General features: G+C 36.9%; 1 protein-coding gene across 1 annotated transcript in view; it reads left to right on the forward strand.

Annotated features, from left to right (window-relative positions):
- LOC138695112 (methylthioribose-1-phosphate isomerase) overlaps positions 1-23,178 on the forward strand; it is a 34,977-nt gene extending 11,799 nt beyond the window's left edge. The window contains exons 3-6 of the mRNA XM_069819513.1: positions 7,766-7,974; positions 10,065-10,273; positions 11,830-11,986; positions 15,132-23,178. Coding sequence (XP_069675614.1) covers positions 7,766-7,974; positions 10,065-10,273; positions 11,830-11,986; positions 15,132-15,265 — 709 coding nt within the window. The 3' untranslated portion in view covers positions 15,266-23,178. The remainder of the gene's footprint in view (positions 1-7,765; positions 7,975-10,064; positions 10,274-11,829; positions 11,987-15,131) is intronic.
- Positions 23,179-23,336: the final 158 nt, after the last annotated feature.

Here is a 23,336-nt window from a genome sequence, read left to right on the forward strand (position 1 = left end):
TGTTCTAAATTTCATGCACGTATCTTTAATAGTTCAGAAATTATATCAATTTTTGTCTGGCAATGTAGCAAAAAAAATGAAGTTACTGGAAACCGATAAAAGCAGGCGTATGATTTAAAAATCCATAGTGCAGGAAGTTTAAAAATGGCGACTCAACATCCGATAAGGGCACAAATACCCACAAAATGTTATGCAATGCATTCCACACATATCAAAGGGTATTTTAAAGAAAAAAAAATTTTTTTTTGAAAATTTAATTTACCGGAAACAACAATAAAAGTGGGCGAGTGATTTAAAAATCCATAACGTAGGAAGTTTAAAAATGGCGACTCAACATCCGATAAGGGCACAAATACCCACAAAATGTTATGCTATGCATTCCACACATATCACAGAGTATTTTAAAGATTTTTTTTTTTTAAATTTAGTCATTTTTCAGCAAAAAATACCATCCTCTCCCCTTAATGCGACATGAGAGCTTTATGGAGATCATAGGGTAAAAAGCAGATTGTAAACAGAGATTATAATCAACCTGAACATCACAACATAATGTCATCAATTGAACGAGGAATTTCTGCAAATTTATTTATATCTGTTTACAGCCAAGTGAGATTGTTTGCAATGAACAACATGGCTTTGAAATATGGTCGTGTACTAGTCAGTTCATAGGAAGAGGCCAACTTACTTGAAAATGCAATAGAATCATTCTAGAAGGTCACGTGCTAACATACAAAAAATTGACTGGAAAATTTTATCGTGGTAACAGACTATGAGTCTCTAAATTTAAAAAAGGGTGTTTTTTTTTATACCTAAATTACCCCATTCCACCCTATGCTATTTTATTTTCCTTGTATAAAATTGAAGTGTGTTTGTCTGGCCATCCCATCGGACTGCAGCACTATGCTGTTAAATCAAACATTAATGAATTCTCTGGTTTCACTATTCTCTGGTTTCTAAATCAGACCCACTGAAACTCAATGTGTAAAAACTCCTCAGAACTGACTGTTAGACCTGTGTTTTTAAGACAATGGAGGTGTATAAGATAAGCTGTGACACAGATATTACATAAAATCAACAAGATCTTACCAACTTAAAAAAATAATTACTATAACTATAACATTACGTAAATTATGTGGTGGTCTGTGCCCCAAAGGCTTGTGTGAGGTAAGATAATTGCTTACTTAACGATATTGTTATACTACAGAAGGTGGACAGAGTCAGTGAGATGATAAAATGGTGATAATCGAGTGGTGGTGAAATGGCAGCACTGTTTTCAATTATTGTGTGTCTCCATTCTAAGCCATTAAACTATTAAGGAGAAGTTGTCACAGATTTATTTAGGAAATTTTTTCAATATAAGTATATCAAATGATTCACATATCACTCATGTATTACCTCCAAAACAGTAAAACCTGTCATTGTATACGGTATAAACAGTAAATACAAGTATTATTTATTTATCAAAGCTTCCTCAAAGTAGAGGCTGCCATTAGACAAAGCATACAAAGCAATACAAGAACAAATAGAAGATGAGAGCTAAAAGAGTAATAAAAAAGTCAAACAAATACACAAACAAACAATGGCAGTTTACAGAAGAAAAAAAAATTTCAAGTAAAGAATCAATGAAAGCTAAGAAGGAAAAAGAAAAATGATAATGGTGCGTCAATTTTGTCCATACACTGAGTTAGAGTCCATATAGGTGGTTCTGTAAAAGTTTGATTGACTCTCTAACTATGAGGAGGGCCAGTTCATTCAGAAAAGATTTGTGCAGTCCTAGGGTCTTACAGAATTGAGAAGAGAAGTTGGGTATCGTTCCTCTTGCTCCAAACATCAATCCCGTAACACTGATATCGTGAAGTTGGTATTTATCTTTATAATACGGGATGGTTGGAACGTAGATTGCTCGTTTCTCCTCATGTACGTCTTCGGGCTGTCCTTTATATGTTTCAAACCTGATGGTGGGGTCGATTATCATACCCTGAGACAGGAATTCGCTAATGGCGATTATGTCAATTCGTCTGTTACTGTCATTGTCGGCGGTTCCGTGGACTTCTTCATAGACGGTGTATTTTAGTTTTCTAAGGGCATCGGCCAGTTTAGTTCTAATTGCATGGTGCCTATGTATACGCAATGTTTCACCATAAGGGCAGGCTCCCAGGACATGTCCAAGGGTTTCTATCTCACTGAGGCATCGCCTGCAGTGGTTGTCCTGAGACCTACCGGGTATGGCTCTTACAGCGCTTATGTTGGCAGTCATCTTGATAGCCTCCTTCCATTCACCGCTAGTCATTCCATCGGGCTTAGTTATCCATTTGTTAGAGGGAGTGAATTCACTGTACAGAATAACATCTTTTCCCTTTTGAGGTAAGTTGCACCATGCGTTGTACTCTCGCCGGCGTAATTCGGTCCAAATTTTTCTGGTGTTTATTACTCCACTCGTAGAAGTTAGGTGTTCAGTTTTATCGATTTGAAGGTTGTTCAAGCAATGTTTAGCTTCCTCCTTTAGACATTTAGTGTTGTTTATGTACATATTACACATATTCAACTTCATGCAAGAGTTGACGTGTTGCAAGTAGGCTTCCCAACGTGTGCAGAAAATACCTAAGCCTTTAAATTTTTTGTCGGAATACGACATATTGTCTGGAATATCACCAGGAAGTTGTAGTTCCAGTCTAAAAGAATATATTATACGGATTTTTCAAAAGTAACGCATAATTGCGATTAAAATTGACTGAGATTTCGGACAAAAAGCTGAGACACGTCAAACCTTGGATTTAGAAAGGAATATTTTTATGGAAACAAAATTTTTTGCGACTATTTTACTAGTTACGACATCATTGAAAATATTTTAAAATGGCACTATAGTTTTTTAATTGTATAATATGGATTTATAAGCACAATAAAATTCGTTCAGGACACTAGAAAATTCGTAATTCGTACAAATAATTTATCAGCATATCAATAACAACCTCTTAATATAATCTGAAAGAGCATATTTTTTCATGTAATATTTCATTTGTTTTATACAGAAGCACTATGGTAACAATTTTATTCTTATATTTTGTTAGTCCCTGTGTTATGAAAGCAGTTTTATTGATGAAATCAAAATAAAACAAGATGTTCTTAACATGTTCATGTTTCCTGAATTTCGCTTCTATTCTACTCAAAGTTGATTGAGAAATAGATGGCAGCTTTGGATGAGTTTCGTTAAAAAGTGTGCACACCTCTTGTTGTGTACTTCTTCTATTAGAATTTAAATTATCTCATTTTCTGTTAATAACATCTTGTTTTATGTTGATTTCATCAATAAAACTATTTCCATAACACAAGGACTATCAAAATATATCAGCAATAAAATTGTTACCATAGTAACCATAACCATAATGCCTTTGTATAAATCAAATGAAATATTACATTAAAAATTTGCTATTTCAGATTATATTTAAAACTAGTGGCTTGTGCAGCAAATGCTGCAAACTAAGTTCATTAGATGTTCAAATAAACATTTTTCAGATTTATTTTCAATAAAGAATACCAGACATCCTGAAAGTTATTTGCTTCCATAATAATGAAACATACTCCCTCTTAATGTTTTTTTTTATGCCAAATACATTTCTTGAACCTATACACCTTCAGTTTTTTAGTTTGAATGCAGAAACGCAAGTAACAATGCCAGGACAACCAGTCGGTTTTCCATGTGGGAGTAAAGCAATAGCTATTTCAGGTCATTGCGGATTGTAGGTGAAAGTTAAAAAAAATGTCAGGTTTGCCATGTTTTCGAACAATAGACATAGCATCTTGGTATAGCTGCTGCATGTAGAGCTTGAAATGTGGAGGGTAAAATCATTTTATCCTGCTAAGAGATCTTGCTGAAATGATCAGGAGACTACAAAACCTTTTAGGCCTCTTATTTTATCAGTAAGTAATGCCTTTTGATCTTTCCTTAGGAACTGTAATTTTTGCGCTCTCTCGAGCCAATACTGGAGAGAATGACGCATATAAATATCTACACCACACCGCCATTAAATATATGAAAAAGACCCAACCCCACTCGATTAATAACTATAAAAATATTTGATTTTTAATAATGTAAGTTTTATAGTTTTCAGTAACATATACTATATAGCCGCCACTCAGTAAATTATAGAAATCAAGATCTAATTTAAAATATTCTCTACGTCTACTTATATAACCCCAAAACGTTTCACTTTCATATCATCAGTATAGCATTAATATGTATAATTAATGAAAAATAGTCACATCATGGCATTAACTATAATAATATTTTATTTCTAATAGTAATAATGTCATCAAACCACCTCAAGTTTTGTAATTTTTAATATCCAATACACAGTTGTGCTTAGAAAATTACACATCACAGAATCAGACCTTTAAATTATTTTTAGTAAGCCTTGAAGTTTTTAATAACCAATTTAATTTGAGCTCTAAATATGTCAGCATTCTTACAGATCATGGCCTTCGTGTAATATTGTTTACAGTAGTGTGTGTTTTGTTTTATTCTGAAATACAATTAGTGACGACAGATGGATTTTAGAAAATAGGAAAATTATGTTGAAAAATTCACATTTCACTGAAAACTACTATTTTTCTGAAAAACTTTGGGTCCCCAAGCTTCAAAATGAGAAGTCATTTATTAAAATCCGTTGAGCCGTTTTCCCGTAATTTCCGTTACCAGTTCAAATTATATATATAGATACTACAAGTATAGGGAGTCATTTAGAAATGTTTTTGATGTCATAACTCGCACAAAAGTCACAAAAATATTTTGTTTCAATAAAAATATTCCTTTCTAAATAAAAGGTTTGGCGTGCCTGAGCTTTTTTGTCCCGAATCTCCTCATTCAGTTTTAATTGCAGTTATTCGTTACAAGGAACTTATGATTTATAGGAAATGAAGCTGTTTTCGATGTGCTTCCATCAAAAAGATTTCCAAAATGCCTGTGGCACCAATGTGACAACTTCCCCTTGTAAGACAGACAAATGGTACATCACTACGCATGTTAGTTAATATGGTGTTATATTTAGGAATCTGCTTGCATTACGTTCATTGATTTATTGCAAAAGTGCTGACTGGTTTTTTCTGCCTTTCTGGCATCTTATCTGCTACTGCGCTTCTGTATAAGTGAGGAAGGTCGCGCTTGCATTGAGGCTGCTGAACTCAAAGGTATGTAAAGTTCTTGCAGTCTAACACATTTTGTAATTTAGCATTGCACCAAACTGGATAACAAGTGACTTGCTTTAAATACCTACTATATCAGGTTTAGCTGTAATTATTTCTTGCTTAAAATGCCAATTATTTTTAACTCTAAATTAACATAAATGGCCAAGGCTTAAAAAAATGAGACTGTATCTCTTTCAATTCTAAATTCTTGTACATTTCCATCTTCGGCTTTGAAATTTAATATTTTTGCTCTGTAGCCCATAGTTACAGCAGTTTACATACATCTTTCCTGTTCCATTGTCTTGGCAAACAGTTGGTTGTGCACTAAAGCTGTAGCTTTTTCACATAATTGCTTGTTGGGGTGCTTTCAGAGTTTGGTAACAGTTTTGCCAAAATGTTTGCAAAATGTGAAATTTGCACATTGAATAATTTCGAGGGAAAAATTGTTCCGGGGCCGGGTATCGAACCCGGGACCTTTGGTTAAACGTACCAACGCTCTCCCACTGAGCTACCCGGGAACTCTACCCGACACCGATCAGCTTAATTTGCATAATACACGTCACTGTACGTAACAGAAAACCACAATTTAAAGTCACACAGAGTTAGTGTGCACTCAAATGTTGGTTGCTTGACGGTTGTCAGCCCACTTTGAGGTCTGTGGATATAGAGGGAAAAATTGGATCGGTGTCGGGTAGAGTTCCCGGGTAGCTCAGTGGGAGAGCGTTGGTACGTTTAACCAAAGGTCCCGGGTTCGATACCTGGCCCCGGAACAATTTTTCCCTCGAAATTATTGAAATTAACTTTACAGGGAGTTATTCCTGAAAGCTTAATTTGCAAATTTGCACATTGTTCCAATGGTGACACGATGGACTTAATCACTGTGAATGTAACATATTTCACGTAAGCTAACAACACAACTATGTGTTTAAACTCTCAAATTGTCATTGACGAACAGTATGCACATTGCACACAATGCAGCAGCAGCAGCAGTTGTGATGTAGTAGCAATTCGGTTTCGAGATGTTTTCAAGAAATTCACATTTTCAGCACTAGTGCTTGGCACGCCATCTGCCTTGTAGATCTGTGTACAGCAATTTTTCTTAAATAGCATTTTTGTAGTTTTTTCGGGTATTTTTGCATTTTTATTTTAAATGTACGCAAAATACTAAAAAGACGCTTTTCAGTCACAAACATGGGTTTTAGGGATTTATAGGAATTTATGGTTCATTTAGGCATTACAGGTCCTATAGAATTTTAACAGGGGATCTTGTATACATGAAACATGGAGGTATCTGAATAACATAGGTCTAGAATGTAAGAAATAAAATAGTACAGAACTAGAAACCTGTTTCCTACTTATTACAATCTCACTTAATTAATAGAAACCCCATGTAATAGAAATCACATCGTAATATCACTGTGTTTCAAATTACACTTCAAAATATTATGCCTCTGAAACGATGCAGTATTTTAAAAAGAGTTTTTTTTTTTTAATATTTTCTGTTCCAAATAGACGTATCTTTCACCACCTGACATTTCACAAAATCTTTTGTTGTTGTTTTCTAATGCCAGGCGTTTGACAATAAAGTCATTTGACCTTTTGCACTCCAATATTTTTCAAAGATATTGTCATGGTTAGCCACTGATGCACAGATTTTGAGGTGTTCTGAATCCATTTCTTGATTTGAGTTGCACAGTGGACAGTTAGGAGACTGATATATTCCAATTCTATGCAGATGCTTGGCCAAACAGTCATGGCCTGTTGCCAATCTAAAGTGAAAATGGCAAGTTGTAGCCGATTTAAGTGAACACCATATTTTAATGGTTTGATGGCGACTTCATTTACACACAACCCCCAGAATGTCTGGAGGACCACACCTGCTGTTGGTCGACGGGTCCATTGGACCTAGCTGGGAGATCTTGTTGATCACCAGCTTTCCCTCCTTAAGCCACTGGAGGACGATTTTAGTGCCATAGCAGGTCAGCACTAGGAACAGAAAAGTAGAAAGAGGAGGAAGGAAAGTGAAATGAACCCCTAGGCCTCGAATGCTCTAATGCCATCGGGGTCGAAGAAAGTAAGAGTTCAGTCAGAGGACTGGATAGGAAAGGGTAAAGAGGGAATTAGGTATTGAATAGAGGAAAATTATACCAAATTCAGTCATTAACTCATCAAGCTGACCAGTGCTAATTGATGAGTAGCCCCTCCCTTTAGTTCAGCTCGTAAAGTTATGCGTACTAACAGCTGCACCACGGGAAGGTAGGGATGGGACATTGGGTATTTGTCCAGGTTGGTTCCTTAAAGCCTTCAATGGGAAGGATTAATGGCTCTCCCCCCTGTATTGAACAAATACCGTTTTGCAGCCACAAAATCTTTTGTACCACTCTGTATAATTCTTTGGAGTGGGGGATGGGGGACTTGAAACTAGTAGAAGGGATGTCTTCAGCATTAGCAGTAATTAAAGCATGTATTTTCATCAAAAAGCAGAAATTGATCAGCCATATCACAATACTCCACATAAAGATAAACAGTCTGCGTAAAATACAATGTTATACAGTAACATGCTGATTATGTTTTGATTTCATAGGTTTCTGAAGGAAATTGAAATGATGCTGGAGAAGGACATAGCAGACAATCGTGCAATTGGTGATGCTGGTGCACAGGCGATTCTGAGCAGCTGTTCAGGGGACGGCACGGTGCGCATCCTGACTCACTGCAACACGGGCTCCCTCGCCACTGCGGGCTACGGCACAGCCTTGGGGGTCATCCGCTCACTCCACTCCCTCAAGAGGCTGGGTGAGTCATTCCTTAAGGTACGGTCACACGTCGCTACTTTTGCAGCAATGCAGTACAAAAAACTGCGCAACTCTTGTACTGTGACGTGTGAACAACGGTGCAACCTGAAAAGTAGCGGCTGCCGAACCTGCTGCCCGCTACTTTTCCATGCTGCGCGCAGCTTAAAAGTAGCGACGTGTGAACAGGGTTCTCAGGGTTGCAGCCGCAGCAATTTTGATATCGGTTTTGTTGAAACTTTTGCTGTGGTTGCAAACAGTGTTACCACCCAAATGTGCCAATGATACTTTTATTGTTTGGATTTATTTTAATGTTAAATGTGATGAAAATAAATTATTTGTAACAGTTATTAAATGCACAACACAGTCTGAGCATAATTGCTGACGATATAATTCATTTTTTAAATTTTCCGTAGCGTAGTTCCAAACTGGAAGGTTGCCAACATTGATTACGTGAATATGCTGTTGGTTATCATTTAAGCATATAGGCGTTTTTAAAAGCTTTATAATAAAAATAATGCCAATTTCTGAATACTAGTTAGGACAGAAAAGCAAATAATAGATAAGGAAGCTTTCGCATGAGTTTCTTAATAACGCGAACATAACCACAAAATGTATATTGAGAAGTCAACACGGAGATGGGAACCTGCAGCATGACTGCGGCTGCAAAAGTAGCGCCTTGTGTGTAAACAGACTCGCAACCTCCAGTTGCAACTTTTGCTGCATTCGGGTTGCGCAGCACGAAAAGTAGCATGCAGCGCGCTACTTTTGGGTTACGTGTGAACACGACATGCAACTTTTGCAGCTGCAGTACAAAAGTAGCGCTGCAAAAGTAGTGACGTATGACCGTGCCTTAAGGAATGACATGTACTTTCTGCTTTTCATTGATTTTCTCAACCACCTTCTCACCTTCTCATTTTCTTACTCTTCCTCATCTTCTCTTTGTATTTTCAAACAAAAAAGTTAAATACAATTTTGCTCATTTCGAGATAAAATCCTTGCGGTGAATTTCGGTGAAGTCCGGAGGGACCAAACCCGGTAGAAGTACAAATCTTCAAGTGAAATAAAATTACAATGTTAGAACTGTAGAAGTCAGTCATGCCTTCTAAAAGGTTTCCTGGTACAATGTAGTTTTCTCATAACAGAAATCTGTGATTCTGATTCTGAACTGATTCTATGATTTTGATAATAACGTGGATTTTAATTGGAGGTATAATGCTTGAAACCACAAAAAGTTCATAAACTTTTCTTGCCAAATTTTATTGTTGTGGTAGTTTTTCAGCCTTGAATATTAGTCAAAGAACTCGCCCTTGAAATACTAAATATTAAACCTGATACGAACTATGTATACTGCCAGTTTTATTTTGGACATGTCTGGTAAATAATCATTCATACAAATTTATTATTTCTTCTGGTGATGCCGGTATTCTTCTTCAATTTGTATGTGAGTCTGAAACAGACATTAGAATAAAATGTTTGTTAATAATAATAATAATAATGCTGCAGTATTTTGAATAAGCTGTCGTGGACAGCTTATAAAGAGTGGTCCTCCATCTCGGGGGCTGGACGAAGGGTTAAACCCATTACAGTAAAAAGGAGCTTGTTACAAAACCCCAACATAAGCCTCGGAATGGGACAGGTTCTTTGGCGTGACCACAATGGACTCCCACTTTGAAAGAGGAACAGAGGTTAAGGATGTTCTAGAATAAGGTGCTTAGGAAAATATTTGGGGCTAAGTGGGATGAAGTTACAGGAGAATGGAGAAAGTTACACAACACAGAACTGCACGCATTGTATTCTTCACCTGACATAATTAGGAACATTAAATCCAGACGTTTGAGATGGGCAAGGCATGTAGCACCTATGGGCGAATCCAGAAATGCATATAAAGTGTTAGTTGGGAGGCCGGAGGGAAAGAGACTTTGGGGAGGCCGAGACGTAGATGGGAGGATAATATTAAAATGGATTTGAGGGAGATGGTTATGATGGTAGGGACTGGATTAATCTTGTTTAAGATAGGGACCGATGGCGGGCTTATGTGAGGGTGGCAATGAACCTTCGGATACTCAAAGTAAGTAATGTAAAATGTTGCAGAGCATGTGTACTGCACAGAGACGCGACCTTATAACCAGGGGGCAAGACTCACAGCGTACGAGCTAGTGCACGAGAAGATTCCGGCCACTCTGGTGTGCGACAGCATGGTGGCAGCTCTGATGAGGGCACGCAACATCACAGCCGTGGTGGTCGGTGCAGACAGAGTGGCAGCCAATGGGGACACTGCCAACAAGATCGGCACTTACCAGGTACTGCATTTATACCTCACTTTCCTGTATTACACTAATATGTGAAGTTGCTTTATAGTGTCACGTGTTTTATGTATTGCTATAATATTATTTTATTTACTGTTCCATTTGTCTTCATTCCTGATGCAACTGCCCAGTTCATTCATATTCCACATTTTACTTTCTCATTAGAGGAAGTGTTGCGTTGCTACAAAAGGAATTGATTTAGGAATATTCACAGTAACACGTTTTACTTAACATCACGGATACTGAAAAAGAGGTTTGGGCATTCATCTGTCTATGTAAAGTGATTTTGCCTAAACTATTGTTTAAATAGATTTTGTTCACATTCCTTCTCAGCGAGTCAGTTTACCCAGGAATGATGCACAAATGACTGGCAATTGGACTGAAAATAGTGGAATATGAAACAATAAAATTTACTTGAGTAGAAACCGAATGTACCACATTAAGTTAGTAACGTTTTTGCCGGAATCAAATTTACCAAAGTACTTACTACTTACTTACTTACTGGCTTTTAAGGAACCCGGAGGTTCATTGCCGCCCTCACATAAGCCCGCCATTGGTCCCTATCCTGAGCAAGATTAATCCAGTCTCTACCATCATATCCCACCTCCCTCATATCCATTTTAATATTATTTTCCCACCTACGTCTCGGCCTCCCCAAAGGTCTTTTTCCCTCTGGCCTCCCAACTAACACTCTATATGCATTTCTGGATTCGCCCATACATGCTACATGCCCTGCCCATCTCAAACGTCTGGATTTAATGTTCCTAATTATGTCAGGTGAAGAATACAATGCGTGCAGTTCTGCGTTGTGTAACTTTCTCCATTCTCCTGCAACTTCATCCCTCTTAGCCCCAAATATTTTCCTAAGAACCTTATTCTTAAACACCCTTAATCTCTGTTCCTCTCTCAAAGTAACAGTCCAAGTTTCACAACCATACAGAACAACCGGTAATATAACTGTTTTATAAATTCCAACTTCCAGATTTTTTGACAGCAGACTGGATGACAAAAGCTTCTCAACCGAATAATAACAGGCATTTCCCATATTTATTCCGTGTTTAATTTCCTCCCGAGTATCATTTATATTTGTTACTGTTGCTCCAAGATATTTGAATTTTTCCACCTCTTCAAAGGATAAATCTCCAATTTTTATAGTTCCATTTCGTAAAATATTCTGGTCAAGAGACATAATCATATACTTAGTCTTTTCGGGATTTACTTCCAACCCTATTGCTTTACTTGCTTCAAGTAAAATTTCCGTGTTTTCCCTAATCGTTTGTTGATTTTCTCCTAAAATATTCACGTCATCCGCATAGACAAGCAGCTGATGTAACCCGTTCAATTCCAAACCCTCTCTGTTATCCTGAACTTTCCTAATGGCATATTCTAGAGCGAAGTTAAAAAGTAAAGGTGATAGTGCATCTCCCACCTTCAGCCTTACGAAAGTACACTTACAGAAAATAGAATGTAATTATGTAGTAACTTGGATCTGCTGCAGTTCATTATGAACTAGCCTCTGGTTACTGAGATTGAACCTTAATGTGTTTCAGATTGCGGTAGTGGCGAAGTACCATGGTGTTTTGTTTTATGTAGCCGCCCCTTTCACTTCTATCGACTACGATGTCCCCAGTGGGGAGCACATTGTTATAGAGGAAAGACCAGACAGTGAGATGACTCATATCAGGGACCACAGGATTGCTGCACCAGGTTTGTAAACAAAACTTCATGTCCACGTATTTCTGGTTCATCTTGAAAATTACTTTTGTGCGAGATCATGCATATTTGCTTGGTTTCCGCACAAAACCAATCCGCGGAAAGTCTAAAATTCCACATTCAGTATTCCCAACCTAACACACATAACAATTTCCCTCTTCTTACCGCTTAAGTGACATATTGATTGTACTGCTTTAGGCTTTTAACATTATTTTTAGAGGCGTTCAATATAGTAATAATTATAAATTGGAAACTTACCACTGCAATTTCACCTAAATTGCACTGTTAATTATTGTTTTTAAATATTTGCACAAAAATTAAGTAAACTCTACAACTCCACTAAAGTTACTTCATTCGTGATGCAAGTAACATTAAGGAAGCCGTGAAAAAATATACAAGATTCCAGACTCAACATAGACTGGGGGGAAAAAAAAAACAAACGTATATCACGGCCTGTTGGAGTATAGTAAACACAGAAAACATTTTAAAGCAACAATGTTGAAGATAGATATTTTTGTTTTGCAAATTTGCCGTCATTGAACAGAAACCAAGATGGAGATTTCATTGCAACTAATTAGAAATTCCTCTTTCAGGTATGTAATAAACGATCTTCGTACAAAATAATGTACGATACACGAGCGGTATGTTTTCTTTCAATTCTCGGAAATTAAAAAAGCTCAACTACGTTTCGCTTTTTCAAACTTTTCCTCGAAGATGAAAACTTCAACATACCGCTCTTGTAACGCATATTACTATAAATTGGTCACGTCCTCATCTTTTCTTTCACTTAAACTTAATCCCTACATCATGTAAAAAATTACTAAATTTCATAAGAGTTGGTGGGTTTTGTGATAGTGGGTTGTGAAGTGATACAATTCTTTTCCTTTATACATTGTAATATGATGAGAAGATAAAATAGTAAACCATTAACATTTAGGTCGTGCATGGGAACTGTAGGGACTCGCACCATCCAGCCCAATCCTGTAATTGTGATTGGGAGAGTCTATAAAAGAATAAAATAGAATTGCACCAATAGCATAGAAAAGCTCGATGCACACCACCAAAAGTGTTGGGTCCTTGCTGTTTGTAATTAACAAACAAATACATAATAAAACTATTATTAAAAAGAATACAACAGTACCCAAATCTTATGTTTGAAGAACAAAATATCTTCCAAAAAAGCCGATGGTGAACTGATGCAACATTCACTCTAAAATTGTTAATAGGGTAAAAGAGGGAATTCCAATATAACTTAGAAATACATCTGTTGTTTTTAGATTTGAAGAAAGCCTTTAATAACCTAGACAGTGAAAGCTGTTTGAAATCCTAGATTCAAGAAACATTCCAGACAAATTATTACAAGCAATAGTGAATATTTACACTGAAAACGAAAGAGTAGTAAAAATTAATAATCCTAATCTATTAGAAGAAATTGATATTAACAAGAAAGTAAGGTGGGGTTGCTTGCTTTCGTCAACTTTGTTCAATTTTTACATTGATATCTGAAGTGGGTACTTGACTATTTATCAAGATCACAATATCAGTTTCAAGAGATAATTTGCAGATTGCAAGTCACAAATTAAACAAAATTCTAAAAGAGTATGGTTTAACAATTTCAGCAGAAAAATCTAAAGTAATAATTTTTCGACATAAAAACCCAAAGAGAAGCAAATTACTAATTAAAAACAAAATTATCGAGGAAGCAAATACTTTCAACTATCTTCTATAATACAACGAGTGCTGATAGTTTTCCCGTAATTTAATTGAGCTTAACGAATGTTTGTTGTCATGATAATTATTTCGAGACTGGAGATGGAGAAATAATTATGTAATGACGACAAATATGAGTTTAAAAAGCGAAATTAAATTACCTAAGGATAATTATTATCATGAATTGTATTCAGCAAGATAATTCCAATGCGAACAAATGTAATTCTGAACAATTAATAATAATAAGATCCAGGAAAAACAGTTGAATCGAAGCAGAGATGATAGGAATAAAAGGCTCCTTGGAATAAAGACAACTGAATATTTGAGGTTCTAATAATAAGATCCAGAAGTAGAGATGATAGGAATAAAAGGCTCCTTGGAATAAAAAAAAACTGAACATTTGAGGTTATAATAGTAAGATCCAGAAAAAAAACAGTTGAATCAAAGCAGAGATGATAGGAATAAAAGGCTCCTTGGAATAAAAACAAGTGAACATTTGAGGTTCTAATAATAAGATCTAGAAAAACAGTCGAATCGAAGTAGAGATGATAGGAATAAAAGGCTCTTTGGAATAAAAACAACTGAATATTTGAGGTTATAATAATAAGATCCAGAAAAAACAGTTGAATCGAAGCAGAGATGATAGGAATAAAAGGCTCCTTGGAATAAAAACAAGTGAACATTTGAGGTTCTAATAATAAGATCTAGAAAAACAGTCGAATCGAAGTAGAGATGATAGGAATAAAAGGCTCTTTGGAATAAAAACAACTGAATATTTGAGGTTATAATAATAAGATCTAGAAAAACAGTCGAATCGAAGTAGAGATGATAGGAATAAAAGGCTCCTTGGAATAAAAGAAATGAACATTTGAGGTTATAACAACACTTTCTTTTGAACCCTTTTGTCTTTGTTTATCTATAATTTTGAACATGATTAATTTTATTGTAAACTATTTTTACTTATAATAATTAATTGTGCAATTATTGTATTATTGTTGCATGTTGAGATTGCGAGTCTGACGTAATGGTTTGAGTGCTGATACAGTGAAGCAGAGACGATACAAATAAAACGAATGTAGGAGGAAAAAACTATCGCTTACTAATTTGAGCAGCATGCTTTTAACTGTCAGTATAATTGATTTTTATTCTCATTGGTCAATCTAGCATCAAAGAGATCGTTTATTGATTGAGAAACGTTCACTTGGGATTATCTAGGAAGTTTAGTTAAAAAAAAAGTAGCATAAAATTCCTAAGTTTTAAAAAACATCAGAAACTATTAATAATATTTTCAAACGTAACAAAATACGAAAGGGTACAAGGAGCACTGTAGGCAAAGTGCCTCATCTGTCATTCTCCATCATAAATTGCACGATAATTTTATTGCAAGCCATCTGCAGTGATTGTAAGACAGGCGACACTTTGTGGACAGGAATCTCCTGTTGGAATCCTGCATTTGACGTGACTCCAGCCAGCCTGATCACAGGGATCATCACAGAGAGGGGCGTGTTCCCTCCGGGGGAACTGTTGAAGCAACGGCACACCAACAGCTCCCACTGCTCGTAGCACTGCCCGCTGTCTCCGGTGCCCCGCTCAGGTTACACAGCTCACTTCCTGCTGAACACATCTCCGGTTGAGAAATACGCTGGCTGCACTTGTTTAATTATGTCTTACTAGGGCTGGCCAGAACTAGCAGCTAGATGGAGGAACATGCAGCATCGCAAGACGTACCATAAATGGTAATAATGAATGCATAGGCATAGGGAAGAATTGTGGCTCTCTGCCCACCTGCCACTTCTGGCTGGCACTAGTATACTTTTCGTTGAGTTGAAATAATATGTATTATTATATCATAATGTATTGCAACAGATTAAGAAAATGATACATTACGTAAATAGTTCAATTTTAAGTTTGATTATGCAAATAAAATGTTGAAGACAAGATGTATATACAAATAATGAGCTTTGTTAATCTGTGAACCAGAACTGTAAATAATTTGGAATGTTGATACATACCCAAATGAAATATGGAAAGAAGATTACCCAAACAGATTGAAGTTTCTTAATCCACGAATCAAAACAGTTGATTTTAATTTTTATTGTCCAATCAAGTATACAAGTCAAGCAGTTCATTCTTTGCTGTAATTATTTTGTTTGAACCCAGCGTTTCTCAAACTATGGTTTGCAGACCACTGCTAGTCCTAGAGTCATAACTGCTACAGAGTGGCTCAGAAGTGGATGTACCCCTTTTTTCGACACTGTGATGCTTATGATTGAATGCTTGATATGGAACTTACCTGATGGTAAAAGGTCCAGAACATCTGTATGGAGTCCGTCATTGTCATACCACAGCTCAATTCTGTGCCACATTCTGGCAGATGTTTTGTGGAAATGATCTGGGATCACATGCATGAAGACATCTTCCACAGCTGCTCGTAACTCTTATTACTAAAGGTGTGAAATTGTAGCAGTAATGTTTAATATTTATAGCAAAAATGTTTTAAAAAACAATACTTTTTTTTTAATGTTTATTATAAAATACATTTTTTTTTGTTTCTTTTGACATTTTTGCTAAGTTGACCATTGTTATTGATATCTCTGTATAAATTAATTTGTTAATAATTTCGTAAATCAAATTGACTGTTACTAGCTTTGTCAAGAGGCAGCCTTGAATTTCGAGAAAGCAAATATATTACTATTTGAAAAAAATAGCTTTTATCCATGACGAAAAACATGCCTTTACTAAATACTTTTGCGTTTGTAAAGTAGGCTTTTATTCAACATTACTTTATTTCACTAGTGAGATAAAGACTTTACCTCACAGTTGTCCACACCTGTGGAGTAACGGTCAGCGCGTCTGGCCGCGAAACCAGGTGGCCTGGGTTCGAATCCCGGTCGAGGCAAGTTACCTGGTTGAGGTTTTTTCCGGGGTTTTCCCTCAACCCAATACGAGCAAATGCTGGGTAACTTTCGGTGCTGGGCCCCGGACTCATTTCACCAGGATTATCACCTTCATTTCATTCAGACGCTAAATAACCTAGATGTTAATGCAGCGTCGTAAAATAACCCAAGAAAAAAAAAACTCACATTTCATTAGTATTTTCCCTAGTACCCGGGTACACACGTATACTTCTCCATTCAACTATTACTCAAGAAGTTAATATATTAGTTACTAGCTGTCACCTCTACTTCTCTATTACCATTTCTTAAATATACATACACTCTATCTCCTTCTCTTTTCTCTATCTACTACGTCGTAATTTGTGCATTTTTTTTTTAATTTGTAATAATTTACCTTTTGGGATGCGAGAAGACTTGAACCTGCGAAGTTGGGTTTATAGGATTTTAAAACAACACGCGTTAGCCAACTGAGCTAAACAGACACGATGATTAATTACGTTTTAATATTCCTCTTAAGTTTACAGAAGTAAAATGTGAAATTATTTTAATCACAATAGTCCCGTGAACACTTCTAAATAATCCTCCTAAACTTCAAAAAGACGAAAATACACGTTTAAAATGAAAAAAATATAATTTGTTATTTATCCAATGCCTTAGATACCATGCTTCACTAATCATGGCCTCCTACATCGTAACCTACCTAGTACACGTATAGATTCTAAAATCCATGCCATGATATGTGATTACATGAGGACTTATTTTCAACATATTTTCTTTTATAAAACATAATTTTTCGTTATGGTCATGGATAAAATTACGTATGGTACTTGTGAGCGTGATCTATATTGTGCTCAGCTGATGCCTCGTGCTTAAATCTTTCCACTCGCGCAATAAAGATGCACTTACCTCACAAGTACCTTAAATAACTATTATTAGCTAAAACCTGTTTTACTACTTTATGTATTTAAGAGAGGTAAATGAAAATAAGATTATATAAATGATAATGGACATACCTGATCAATGTTACAATGTTCAGTCTATAAATAACTGGAGTTTCAATTATGTTGTCAAAAAATACAAAAACAAGCAAAAATCATGAAACTGCCAAAAAAATGCACAATTACATGTTGAGGACGAGCCATTTTTCTATAACACTGCAACACTGAATTAACTAAATTCAACGGCATCCAGAAATTATTTTAATTTAAAAATCAACAATCGAGATATCACAAACAGTTGGTGCCTGCTTTCACAACGATATTCATGTCCATGTCAGAGAGTATCAGAGTTATACTCTCTGGTCCACGTGTTCTGTAACAGACGAAAGCAAAGATCAGTATTGCACATGTGTGGTTCACAGTAGGCCAGACTCCACAAAAACTAAGTTCTCGGCCAAGTCCTGAAGATTGAAATAAAATCTGAGAAATTAATCCAAACTGATATTTAGAAGAGACTAGCATTCTTAGAAATCGCTCATTTTTACTAAAAATAGAATTTATTGTGATTATATCTATTTATAGCATTAATTCCCAACAATGAAACAGACTTCAAAGGAGTGCAATTGTGATCAAATGTAAAACAATCTGGAAAAAGGAACAAAAAGCACCCTTCTTATTTTTATCACGTTTATTCCGAATGTGGTATTTTCATGCCTCTAGTTATTACTCTACTTCATGGTTGTCATGGTTACCGACATGCCAACATAAATCTTTGCAAAATAAAGGGGAGGTATGCCCACTTCTTGGCCACATTGTATTTAGTAGAAATTTTAATTTATTTGAGGAATGTATTAATATTGTTTAATATAAAGTGCACAAAGGATTGCTGTATATTTTAAGTAAAATAACTCAAACCATTTATGTGAAGGTTTGTAAGGACTGATTTAGAAAAGAAAATTTTTAAGAACTCAGTCATTGTTAAAAGGCACTAAGTCAATTCATGACGAAAAGAACATTTTGATTCTCTTCTTTAGTTTTTTCTGAATTTAATAGAGGATGAAATAAACCATTTATACTTCCTAGCTTCTTATTTACATAAACACAACAGAAACATAACATTAAAATTGTTAAGCTAGTAGAATAGTTTTCTTCAATTACCACAATACTGAAGAAAATGACGTAGTGCCTTTTAACAATAGCCTGTTTACTGTGGTCTGTGCATATTTTAAAAATTGTACAGTGAAATCTCAGTGTAACATACATCAGAAAATAATATTACTTATGAATATTTAAATACTTATACGAGGCCTGTCTAAAAAGTATCCGACCTTTAGCCAGAAAAAATATTTCAAATACCTGACGGGGTTGGGACCCTAATCCCATTCAAAGTAGGCCCCTTGTACTTGCACACACTTAGCCCACCGATCCTTCCACTGCCGGAAACACCTCTGGAAGTCTCCTTTTGGAATGGTGTTCAGCTCCGTCGTCGCGTTCCGCATTATCTCTTCTCTACTCTCAAAACGGGATCCTTTCAGTGGTGTCTTCAATTTTGGAAACAACCAGAAGTCGCAAGGAGCCAGGTCTGGAGAGTAGGGAGGTTGGCGAACGGTTGTAATTCCATGTTTGCCCAAGAAAGTGTGGATCAATTGGGATGAATGTGCGGGGGCGTTGTCGTGATGCAAGTGCCAGTTGTTCCCGTCCACATGTTTGGTCTTTTGCGCCGAACTGCATCACGGAGTCGCTGGAGAATATCGTGATAGTACTCCTATGTCACTGTTTGTCCTTCCGGTGCGTATTCGTGATGCACAATTCCACGGACATCAAAGAAAACAGTCAGCATCACCTTGATTTTGCTTCGCACCTGCCGCGCTTTCTTTGGCCTTGGAGACTCGGGATGCTTCCATTGCGACGTCTGTCTTTTTGTTTCTGGGTTGTACCCGTACACCCATAACTCATCTCCAGTTATCACGGTGTTCAGAAACCCACGATCAGTGTTGGTGGTGTCCAGAAGGTCCTGTGCAACGTCACGACGGAGATCTTTTTGTTCCGGGGACAACAACTTGGGCACGAATTTCGCAGCCACTCGGTTCATGTTCAAATCTTCACGCAAAATTGCATGTGCAGAATCTTTACTCACTCCAACCTCTTTGGCAATCTCCCGCACGGTCAAACGACGATCTGCCATCACCAAATTTCGCACCCTCTCAACAACAGCTGCACTCCGAGCAGTTTGGGGCCTGCCACAACGCTGCTCACTCTCCGCTGATGTGCAGCCATCTTTGAATCGGTTGAACCACTCCTTAATTTGTGTTACACCCATCGCATCTTCCCCAAACACCTGCTGAATCTTACGAATTGTTTGACTTTGAGAATCACCAAGCTTTTGACAAAATTTGATGCAGTATCTTTGCTCAGTTCGTTCAGTCATCTTGCGAGAAAACTAAATTCGACAAACACTTAGAACAGCACCTTACTTGGTGACCACCAGCCAGTGACTGGCACAAGCGTATGCGGTGAAAAAATTCAAGCATGCGCATTACGGTTCCTCCTTCCACCGTGCACAGTGGCGCCGCCTTAGAATCACTACTTAGCGCGGGAAAATTTAAGGTCGGATACATTTTAGACAGGCCTCGTATAGTCACAATCATGCCATGGTATGACAGGTTCGAATCCCGCTCAAGGTTGTGAAATTTTTCTGTCATACCATGGCATGATTGTGACTATATAAGTATTTAAAATATTCATTAATATGTCACATCAACGGACGTATGTACGTCATCCAACATCGTAAGATGAAGTTTACATTTACAATGTTTCTTTCACCCATAAGCAGTGCTGAGTAGATCAGACGCTATGGACAGTACTCTATAACAGAGTCGCCAGTATGAGAGGAGAATTTCAAGCCTTTGGCGTGAAACGAACTCGATAGCTCAGTTGGTAGAGCGCCTGACCGGAGTACAGGAAGTCGCAGATTCGAATCCTGCTTGAGGTTGTGAAATTTTTCTTTCATACCATGGCATGATTGTGACTATATAAATATTTAAAATATTCATTAATATGTCACATCAACGGACGTATATACGTCATCCAACATCGTAAGATAATATTACTTATGCTTTATTTTGAAAAGTATGTTATAACGAAAAGAGGAAGTTTTATCCAAACATGATCATCTCATATCATCGTCCACCCTGAACTCTTCTCCTGTTTACCATGCCTTCCAATGCATCCTTCAGTAGGCAGTTTCTTCTTAGCCAGTGACCCAACGAATTTATTTTCCTCTTCCTGATCAATTTCAGCATAATTTTTTCTTCACCCACTCTTTCCAACACAGCTTCATATATCATTCGGTCCACACCTGTGGAGTAACGGTCAGCGCATCTGGCTGCGAAACCAGGTGGCCTGGGTTCGAATCCCGGTCGGGGCAATTTACCTGGTTGAGGTTTTTTCCGGGGTTTTCCCTCAACCATGCGAGCAAATGCTGAGTAACTTTTGGTGCTGGACCCCGGACTCATTTCACCGGCATTATTACCTTCATATCATTCAGACGCTAAATAACCTAGGTGTTGATACAGCGTCGTAAAATAACGCAATAAAATATATCGTTCATTCATAGTGTTCTGCCCAAGGGCAGGTCTTTCACTGCAAACCCAGTATTCTCCAGTCTTTCCTATTTTCTGTTTTCCTCTTAGTCTCTGCATATGGTCCATATATCTTAATGTCGTCTATCAGCTGATATCTTCTTCTGCCCCGAACTCTCTTCCCATTCACCATTCCTTCCAGTGCATCCTTCAGAAGGCAGTTTCTTCTCAGCCAGTGACCCAGTCAATTCCTATTTCTCTTCCTGATCAATTTCGGCATCATTCTTTCTTCACTCACTTTTTCCAACACAGCTTCATTTCGTATTCTGCTTGTCCATTTCACATGTTTCATTCTTCTCCATATTCACATTTCAAATGTTTCTAGTCGCTTCTCTTCATTTCGTTGTAATGTCCATGTTTCTGCTCCATACAATGCCACACTCCACACAAAGCACTTCACTAGTCTCTTCCTTAGTTCTTTTTCTAGAGGTCCGCAGAAGATGCTCCTTTTTCTATTAAAAGCTTCCTTTGCCATTGCTATCCTCCTCTTGACTTCCCGGCAGCAGCTCATGTTACTGCTTATAGTACACCCCAAGTATTTGAAGCTGTCCACTTGCTCTACTGCCTCATTTAGAATTCGCAAGTTTACCTTCTTTACTTTTCTTCCTATGACCATGGTCTTCGTCTTGTTGGCATTTATCTTCATCCCATACTGCTCACAGCTGTCATTTAGCTCCAGTAGCATATCCATTAGCATCATCTCCTCTTCTGCTAACAATGCCATATTATCGCTACATCTACATAATATATATATATGTTGTTGTTGTTTTCTAATGCCAGGCATTTGACAATAAAGTCATTTGACCTCTTACACTCCAATATTTTTCAAAGATATTGTCATGGTTAGCCACTGACGCACAGATTTTGAGATGTTCTGAATTCATTTCTTGATTTGAGTTGCACAATGGAAAGTTAGGAGACATATATATATATATATATATATATATATATATAATGTAATAATGAAATGATCACAAACAAGATAACGTAAAAATGAAGTATCTTTGCGTTTTAATGTATGGAATTTTAGTAGGAGATTTAAAATACGTATGTAAAACTGAAAAATACACTGAACTGAAGTCTGTTATACTGAGACAATACTGTATATTGTTATTTCGAAAAGTTTCAGAAGCGCTGTTTTAGTCCATCACCTCTTGTCTGAATGCATTGCCAGTTGTTTTGGGCTTCGTTTTCTAATGTCACTGTTAATTTTGGTTGCTGAATATGGAACGTTTTACCATAAAGGAGTGACAAGAAGAGAGAAAATATAGTGCAAGGAGATGTGAGCTCAATTTATGTTGTTATATTAATTTGAAAGAGTAAAGATTCTGTTTGTGAGAGCTTATTCATTGTAATGAATGGAAAATTGTGATTTGAAATTCATGCATTGATTGACACTGGTTAATGTAATGTGTTCGCAGTTATAAATATAATGAATCAATATCAGTCAATCAGCCAGTTGGTTGTTGCTGTCTTTATATTCTGTGGTAAATATTTGTATTCCTGATTGCAACCTCACTGGTCCATGGCTGTGTAATGGTATCGAAGATAATGTTCATAAATGCTCAAACTTTATTGTACATGTCGTCCAGTGCTTGGCTCTAAACCCAAGGTATGTGTGTTGATCCAGCTGAGGGTGACGGATCTTAGGAGGAAATGAAGGCCTGACTAAGAAACTGTTAATAAGCTCATTTCGTAATCTCCCCTCTAACTGCATACACTGTTCCATACAAGAAGACTCTGCACGTCAACAAACATGAAGCAAAATCTTTGTGCACTCCTACCACTGATTGGTTTTGTATTATATTTCTGCTGTGTCGACTGCTAGCTGGTGTGATGTCAGCGCCAACTCTAGGGAGAAAGCAGAATCTCACGCTCTAGCTGGCTTGAAGGTCATTGAAATCAGTCCGGCTACATCAAAGGTACCGACGCGAAGTGTCCATACTTAGTTACCTATACGCTGATATTTCCTTCTCATGTTAAAAAAAAAAAAAAACAAATTTCCCATGGAGTCTTGGAAAATATACTGTTCTCCAACCAGGACATCAACCGTGAAAGGAATGTGCTTACTATTGCGTCATCTATTGTAGCGAAGTAGATAGATAGTATTATCGTTATAACGTCAGTTTAAAAACCATGCGCTCTCCTAGACATGTTA

The sequence above is a fragment of the Periplaneta americana genome, chromosome 2, assembly GCF_040183065.1.
Source record: "Periplaneta americana isolate PAMFEO1 chromosome 2, P.americana_PAMFEO1_priV1, whole genome shotgun sequence".
Taxonomy (NCBI): Eukaryota; Metazoa; Arthropoda; class Insecta; order Blattodea; family Blattidae; genus Periplaneta; species Periplaneta americana.